The following is an 8,682-nucleotide window of genomic DNA, read 5'->3' as shown; positions in this document are numbered from 1 at the left end:
TTTCAGCTGGGAATCGTGGTGGTATGCGTCCAGCACAAACTCGGACCCACGAGCCCTGCCGCTCCCAGAGAACTCGCCAACATGCTATTTTTTGACGGTATTTGCTATTAAGTTGGTTCTGGGAGACCCTACAAGTACCGAAAGGATAAATACCAAACTAATGGAATTGGCTGGAAAGGGTATCGAGTCACAAGGCCACTGGCACCCACAATTTCTAGCCTGCACATCAAGTAACAAACGACCAGTACTGGGACAAAAGGTGTTGAGTACTACATTTGATGAGCTTCACAGTGCGAATGAATGTTTGCTTCCACTGTTTCTGTTTGATTTTCAAATCCTGCCTGTGTACGGCATTCATGAGCCTGTCCTGATCACCACTGGCCTCTGTAGGGATGACCTGCTGTTGACATCTGTGCAGTGTCTGGAGAGGGAAAGGCTAAGTTAGTGGTGAAAGACTGTTGTGCCACATACCTAACTCATCCTTCAGTACACTTTTAATAACGCTGGTGTCTTCTCTCCAGCTGTCTGATCCTTATGTCCACCTCTGAATTAATTTTGTCCTGAAATGGGAAAGAAGAATATTACTTTTGGGGCCTCTTTTATCCGTGTCTAAAAAGGGTGTATTGTTTATAAACTGAAAGTACAAACATGTATCAGTAAAAATCAAATAGTGTAGTAGTGACCACAACAAAAAGCAAATCCCTGTGCCTCCTGCCCTCGCTCCAATTCTAATTAGAGGAACCCATAGTCTTGTTTTGCTTTTGTTGAGTAGTCTCTCGTTAACGCAATGTAATGTAATTGTGCTATTATTAACCAACCTGTTAGCTTTAGACAGAAGGATTTAGTGCACTATACTAAGAATGTGTAAGATCCAGCATTATATATAATAAGGTTACAACTGTGAACAGAGAAATTTTCATCCTTAATTGTGTGTGTGTGTGTGTGTGTGTGTGTGTGCGCACGCGCACATGTGCACGTGCAGGTATTGCCTAGCACATCATCATGCATTTAACTTGGTAAGCATCCCATAAGTATATATTGGAGAAATACTTTATTTTATAACATATAGTTTATAATACATAATAAATTTTTATATATTTAGAAGAATACACAATTTTGAAATTCAAACTTTCCCATTTTAAATGTATTTTCTCTATTAAGCATCTACATTAAACTTTTTGAGCACCTGATATTATTAGCATATGGCTGAGCCCTAATTAATGTAAATTTAAATCTATTATGAACTATTTAGAAAGTTTCCAGGGATGTAATGTTACAAATAATTGTACCTGTGAACATCCTTATAATAAATCATCAGCTGCATCTCTGACCCTTAGAGTGTATTCCAAGAAACGGAGTTGCTGATTCAAAAATTGTTGATACAAATTGTCAGTTTCCATTTCAGGAAGATTTTATTTGTGCATCTAGCAGCATTGTAAGGGGTTACTCATTTCTTTGCATGTTATTTTTCCATATATGTATACATATATATATGTTCTAAAACTTGGCTAATTTTGTAGATTTCAAATGTTTACCTTGCTTTAGGTTGACAACTTTTTTCCCCAGGTACTGGAGCCTGAAATCAAGGCCTTTACACCTAGTTGCATCTTATACATTTAAATTTTTTGTTTATAATAGGGTTCTACTCCTAATTTGCATTTTTAATAATTCAGAGAATTATTATATAAAATAATTTACTTCTCTTTTATCATTCTTAGTGATTCTTTAAATTTAAAATATCCTAAAGGATCAATTTCAAGGATTAGCAGTTTTATTAAAAATTCACAGTGAAAATAAGAATTAACTGTATGGCTACTTATATTTATTTTGCTTTTAAATATATACTGTGAGCAATGGAATTTCAATAAAATTATATATGAACAATAATTCCCCCTAGAAACGGTGCTATAAAACTAGTTTAGGAAAAAATTGTAGGAATAGAAAGTTACTGAAAGTTGCATAGTCTTGAAGTCAGACAGTTTTTACGAACCGGCAGGCCAGGGGTAATGTCTATTATACTGATATACTGGATGATTAGTGAGCATGGTTTGGTTTTTTTGTTTGTTTCGTTTTTCTCCAGTACCGGGAACCGAACTCACGACCTTGCGCTTGCCAGGCAGGTGGTTTTGCCGCTGAGCTAAATCCCCAGCCCCTAGTGAGCATGGTTATAATCTTATTTTTTCCCATGGTTCTGCTGATTTACTTTTCGCCATTTGACTTATGTGATGTGTGTGTCTTCTGTAATTTAAACAAACACCTTGCATTGGGTGCAGTGGCACATGCCCGAAGGCCCAGCTACTCAGGAGGCTGAGGTGAGAGGTTCCCCTGAGTCCTAAAGTTTGAGTCCAGCCCGGACCTCACCTCAAAAATATCTCTGTAATAATCTCTGATCAAGAGTGGTCAGCACAGAAGACAGCAATACTGAGATAATAATAATTTTGGGTTTTTAACAAAGTTCCATGTGGTAGCAGCTGATTGGTCAGGTCTGGTCACTGCCTTCTGGGGTGGGACTGTTTCTAATGGTGCCTCAGAAAAGACCGGCACAGTTGGATAGTCCCATAAAACTTGTTATGGGGTATGATTCAGAGCAGAAAAAAGAAGAAATGAGTATCTGTTACACTGTCTTTGCTAAAAACCTCTGTAGACTCCTGCCTGTGTGATAAATCTCATTTGTCTGCTATACTGTATAATTTTGGTCTCTAATGATCAGATGTTTTTGAGAATTAACTAGATGATCAGATGTTTTTGAGAATTAACTACTCAAAGATTCCCTAAACCTGTCTCCTCATTGATCACCAATACTTGGGTTAATCAAGGAATGAATAAATCTTGATATTCATTACCAGTGTCAAGGAGGGCACCAATTATCCTGGTATAGAATTATTTTGTTTTGAGCTTTCAGTCACACTATATGGACACATCGATTATGTGTGCTTATTATAAAACTGGTTTAGTATACTAAAAATCCTCTCAGAAATATGTAATATTTTAATAGCCAAAAAGTATACACAACCTCAAATTTCTATAAACAAGTAAATGGATAAACAATTAGTGGGGTATTCACATCATGGAATACTAATAAGCAATGAAACAAAGTATAGATACAAACATGGGTAAATCTCATGATCATCATGATGCATTTAAGGAAGTCAAAATAATACACATTGTATGATTGAACTTATGTATGTATTAAAATGCAAACAGATCTATAGTAAAGTAGTTGAGTGGCTGGGGATGGTAGAGGAAGATTGAGGAGAGACAGAAGTGAAGGATTATCATAGAATTCCAGGAAATTTTGGGGGGTAACAAGTATCTTCATTATCTTGATTGTGAAATGACTTTACAGGTACATGCATATGTCAAAACTTATCAAATTCAATACCATATGCAAAAAAGCAAAGAAATATGTACAGTTCATCATTATTGCTAATAGAAAACTATAAACAGTCCTATGTAGTAATAAATTGAATTTTGCTTGGTTTTAAACTTTCCTATTCTTTTCTCACAGACTTGTATGTTTATTAAAAGAAATACATTTTACTGACAGAAAGATGCCTTTAAAGCTGAACTGGCTGGCTTTATTTTCATACCATGAAGTTAACATTTTTTGGTTTTAAACATGTCTATGAATATGAAATCATATACTGACCACCAAAACTGAATAAAATAAATACTGGATTATGAGTAATACACATATAATTTACTACTTTAGCATATTTTCAAATAATTTTTTAAATGAGTAATTTTAGGATGTGAGAAAATGAGATTAGTGTTAAAGGTGGAAACTTGTGACTCAGGCTGAATCTGGGTAGCTGAATGTCAAAAAAGAATTCAGCAAGTTAGTCAGCTGTGAGTTTAAATTCAGTTCAAGTTATGTTCATAGATGACAGATTTATTTTATTTATTTTCTAGACTACATGCTGCTATGTGTCACAGTGGTAGAAGTGGCAGATTGACTTTCTTACCTCCCAATATACTTTTTAGCTCATCTTCTTGTTCTACAAAGGCTGTGGCCCTATCAATAACACTTTCAGACTCTTTTGCAGCTTGTGTTCTGGGTGTGAAAATCAAACACAGTTGCACAATTTGGGAAGTAGAAATTTTATATATTTTCTTCATTATGTTTATGATGGAACACATGGATATGGAAATGTGACATTTCCTACAGCAAGATTCCACATTTTTATCTCTAGCGGCCTGTATGTTTGGAAGCAATTTCTACTGTGTTAGGGGCCATATTTTAGTCCCCTGTAAGTAGTTCTGTGGGCTTTGATTGGGATTTGTGCTGATCACAGAAGCTTCCGGACTCCAGCTGCCTGTCGCCCAGTTCAGCTATTGTCCCTTATTCTCAAATGCCACTGTCACACGGTATAACAGAAGTAGCATACCTGCTGAAGGGTCAGTCCTCTGTGCCCTAGGAGAATTTTTAGAAACTCGATAATTTTCTTCTCTTGCCTTTCTAGTAACTTTATTCACTTGTACATTCTGTATTTCTTAAAATACCTAATTAGTTTTTATTCTCTTATCTGAACCAGGGCTGATCTAGCCAGCTAGAAATAATGTGTACAACTTGAAAAGTCAGTAACCACAGGGATTTGTGGCAGAGACAGCTAACTCTCCACTAATATTTATTTTGCCCTTCTCATAGTCACTGAAGAGCTTGTTTTTATTTTTCCAGACAGAATCAGCTTCCTACTTTCTGCCCTAGCCACCTTGTGTTTATGTCACTATGAGATGACAACAGAAGGCTATGTGTCAAGTTGCGTGAAACTCTTGCCTGTTTCTCTTTTCTGATGGCTGAGAAGCAGAGGTAGTGGTGCACGCTGGAGGAGCCACCCTGGATGCAAAGCTGACAATTACTGTTGATGGTAAAGCTGTCCTTCCACCATGGACAGAGCTGATTATCTCTGGACACTTATCTTTCTTAAACTACTCTATTTTTTCCTTCTCCTTTTTAACAAAAGCTCAGATTGTAACCTAAACTAACATAAGGTATATGTGAACTCTGGTATTGGAGATCAAGTTTGAAAATGCATTACTTGATCAAAAAGTATAAGTTGGATTAATGGGGTAGCCTGTACAGTATGTTCACAAGAATAAGAATTGGAATAGCTCCTCTACAGTTCTTATATAAAAAGTCTTGTGGTGGTAGGCGGTTAATATGTCTTCAAATCAGAATACAGTAAAGCATTTAAAAGGCTGTGCTAAAATCAGGTCTTTAAAAGCAAGCTTGTTGCACCAGACGAGGAGAATTCTGCAGATAAGGTAATGAGCATCTTCACAGTTTCCTACAGGTCTGTAAGCAGGAGTGTATGCATGACAGGTTTGCTTTCAGAGTGGTGAGGTGGTTGTTTTGCTGCCATCATGTTCAGTGCAGGGTTAGGAGAGGCATTAGATCGGAGACTAATTCCACAAGTTGTTTAGACCAACAAGTTAGGCAGCATTACTAAGCAATCCCAATAAATAAGGAAAAGTAGTAATTCAAATTCTTTTTCTAGGGGCTGGGGATTTAGCTCACCAGCACAGCGCCTGCCTGGCAAGCGCAAGGTCATGAGTTCGATTCCTGATACCGGAAAAAATCCCCCAAAAAAAAAAAAACCCACAAAACAAAATTCTTTTTCTAGACACATTGAAGACTTTCAGAACCAAGCACTTACATTTTGGATAAATGGTCAAACTCTACCTCAGGCTTTTGTAATAATTTTTCATCAGTAAGTCTGTGATTTTCTTTTTAAAAGTATTTACTGGGGGCTGGGGATTTAGCTCACCGGCAAAGCGCCTGCCTGGCAAGTGCAAGGTCGTGAGTTCAGTTCCTGGTACCGGAGAAAAACAAACAAACAAAAAAACAAAACAAAAAAAAAGTATTTACTTATTTTCTTTTTTAATCAAGTGAGATTACCCCTCTGGGAAGAGGCAAAAGCCATTCTAAGAAAGGGGCTCTCCAAAATACAGAAGTTTTCAATTACAGATATTGGTAGTGGGGGCTGGGGATTTAGCTCAGCAGCACAGTGCCTGCCTGGTAAGTGCGAGGTCCTGAGTTCGATTCCTGGTACCGCAAAAAAACCAAAAAACAACAACAACAACAACAACAAAAACCCCAGATACTGGTAGTTTATGTCTCCCCAGTTTCACTTCAGCTTATTACCTAAAAAGAAAAAGCCAATATAACAGTTGAAAAATTTGAAGTGGTTTACTGTCTTACTAGTTTGTGAAAGTTGAACCTGGCCAAGTTCTATGAAAATGTACACTTCAAAGTTGTAGAAATGGGCAACAATGTTAATAATATTCAGAATTATTGAGCACTTTCCCACATCCAAGGTCTTTGTACTTAACACATGATGCTCACTGCAAGTCATGGGTCCGAGGATCCTGCTATGCTTACAGTCATGTACTTTAAATATAAGGTAAATATGCAAAAACCACATGTAGTCATTGACCCTGCTAATCTTGCCTTACATGTTTGGACCAAATATTAGTGCCTTGACCAAAGTCCACCATAACTAAATACACACAATGAATACCAGAGTTTATGCCAGGATCAGAAGCTTATTTTCTCTTTAAAACATTTTTTCCTTCCTTTTTGATTCTTTCTTTCCTTCTTTCTAACACAGGGTCTCTCTATGTCTGGCTTTATTTTTAGGTTGGCTTTCAACTCACTGTGTAGCCTAGGATGGCCTCAAACTTGCAGATTCTCCTGTCTCTGCCTCCCAAGTGCTGGGGTTATAGGCCTGTGCCACTATGCCTGGCCAGAGCTTATTTTCTTAAGAAATGGAGTAATGTTGAACTGGGGCTGGGGATTTAGCTCAGAGGCAAAGCGCCTGCTTGGCAAGCACAAAGTAGTGAGTTCGGTTCCCAGTACCAGAGAAAAACCAAAAAAAAAAAAAACAAAAAAAAAACTTTAGGAGTAATGTTGAACTGAACCCATAGAATTCCGTAACATCTGGTATTCGCTTGGACAGACTCTGATCATCTTGGATTCATAGGTAGTGGCTTACTGGGATAGACTCTGGTGAAAGAGTGGAAACATGAGGAAAATTTCAATCAACTGTTTTTTCACAAAAGGCTTCAGCCAGTCATATGAGTAACTCAGGAGCTGGATAGTGCTTAAGCATTAAAGGATGAGTAAAACGAGACAAAGTGGATGAGGTGGGTCACACTGTAATCTCAGCATTCTGTAAGGCTGAGGCAGGAGGATTGGGAGTTTAAATCCAACTAGGGCAAGTTAGCTTTTGTACTGAACCATTCCTTGGCTGCAGCATGGGACTATCCTATAGATAATAGCTCGGTTGGTTTTTCCTAACTTGGATAGGATCACGGTGTGGAGATTAATCTGGGTCGGATACTGGGTAAGCAACTATCATCATCCACTGCAGTTTCCTGCAATGTGGTCTTTATGTCTGACATCCTATGGTGGTGTCTCCAGAATCCAGTTGTGTCTCACTACTTGCAGGATAAACCTCCAGTCCCTTGGATTGCCTTGCATGACACTTTCAAGTATGGCCACAGGACTGTTCTAGCCTCACTTCCTTTTGACCCTATAAACTCACATACCCAATGCTGTCCATGCTCAGACTCTGATACAGACCATGTCGCCTGCTCTCTGTTCCTTTCTCTGAACTTCTGCACGGGGTTCGAACCCAGGCATGGATTTTTAGGGCCCCTGCACAGCGCGTTTCTCCAGCATGGGGCTGGTGGTACTGCACTGTAACTGCTCGGCTCTGTTCCTGGGAGGTGGTGCAGTAGTCGTCCTTGGGCCAGGTTCCTGTAAAGGAGCTGAGCAGGTGCCAGCTGTGGAAAAACCAGCACCCCAACACCAGTTATGCTTCAGCTGAAACTTCAGACTACTTCCATTCATTTTCATCAGTGCACGTTTGCAGTAGATAATGGCTACTACCTTCATGGTACGAAGTTTGTACATGACACATCTTAACCGTTTTTCAGGCTACTTCAGGGTAACTTTATTCTCTTTCCTCTACTGAGCCGTCCCTTTCCCTCGCACCCGCGAAGCCCAGGACTGCCTGCGTAAGCTCACGTCATCCTTCTTCAGGCGGTCTGCTCTCCTGCCAAGATGGCCATGTTGTCGCGCTGACGTCACGCGCCGTGGTCGATGTGTGACGTCACGCACTGCGCCAGCGCTCCCCCGTGTATCCTCCTGTCAGAGCGTTGCTGCAGGTCCGCGCCCATTATTCGGCCCAGTCTGGGTTCTGTTGATGCTGCAGGCTAGCAGCAGCGAGAATCCAAGGCGAGGCCTGAGAGGACCCTTATTTCTCTGACGGAAGCCGCCTTGGTTTTTTTGAGCAACGCTGAGTAGCGGAAGCCCCGCCTCCGAGCGCGCGCCTCGGTCTCCTAGGCAACGACGCTCCGCGCGGTCGCGCGTGCGCGCTGAAGGTCCCTGCGCCCCGGCGGACCGGCCCGACTCGGCGTCCCCGGCGAGGATGGCGCGCGTGTGTCCCGGGGACGAGGCGCGGCTGCAGGCGATGCTCAGGCAGCTGTTCCGGAGCGTGAAGGAGCGGATCACGGGCGCGCCGTCCCTGGAGTGCGCCGAGGAGGTGCTGCTGCGCCTGGAGGAGACGGACGACAACTTCCACAAGTAACGCGCCGCCCGCCCGGCCTCGGTTCCCGGGCCGCCCTCCCCCGGCTGGAGGGGAGCGGCCTGCCCGAGCTCCGGCCGCGGACGCGCCC

General features: G+C 40.9%; 1 protein-coding gene and 1 long non-coding RNA gene across 6 annotated transcripts in view; one reads left to right on the top strand and one right to left on the bottom strand.

Annotated features, from left to right (window-relative positions):
* Window positions 1-7,983, bottom strand: part of LOC102016844 — a 14,922-nt gene extending 6,939 nt beyond the window's left edge. Inside the window, exons 1-2 of the long non-coding RNA XR_001234977.1 lie at window positions 7,895-7,983; window positions 472-560 (exon numbers count right to left, since the gene is read on the bottom strand). This is a non-coding gene — a long non-coding RNA (uncharacterized LOC102016844). The remainder of the gene's footprint in view (window positions 1-471; window positions 561-7,894) is intronic.
* The window catches only part of Tbc1d32 (TBC1 domain family, member 32), a 157,282-nt gene continuing 155,471 nt past the window's right edge, over window positions 6,872-8,682 (top strand). Inside the window, exon 1 of one of the 5 annotated variants that reach the window (XR_001234976.1) lies at window positions 6,872-8,590. Coding sequence is in view for 3 of the 5 variants with exons in the window: in XM_013516658.1 (XP_013372112.1) it covers window positions 8,436-8,590 (155 nt within the window). In the remaining 2 variants the exon portion in view is untranslated. The remainder of the gene's footprint in view (window positions 8,591-8,682) is intronic. The other 4 variants (XM_013516658.1, XM_013516656.1, XM_013516655.1 and 1 more) reach the window with 4 other exon arrangements.

This window comes from Chinchilla lanigera, unplaced genomic scaffold (genome assembly GCF_000276665.1).
Source record: "Chinchilla lanigera isolate Chin_1 unplaced genomic scaffold, ChiLan1.0 scaffold00035, whole genome shotgun sequence".
NCBI lineage: Eukaryota > Metazoa > Chordata > Mammalia > Rodentia > Chinchillidae > Chinchilla > Chinchilla lanigera.
Note: the sequence above shows the minus strand (reverse complement) of the source record. Positions and strands in the feature narration are given on the sequence as shown.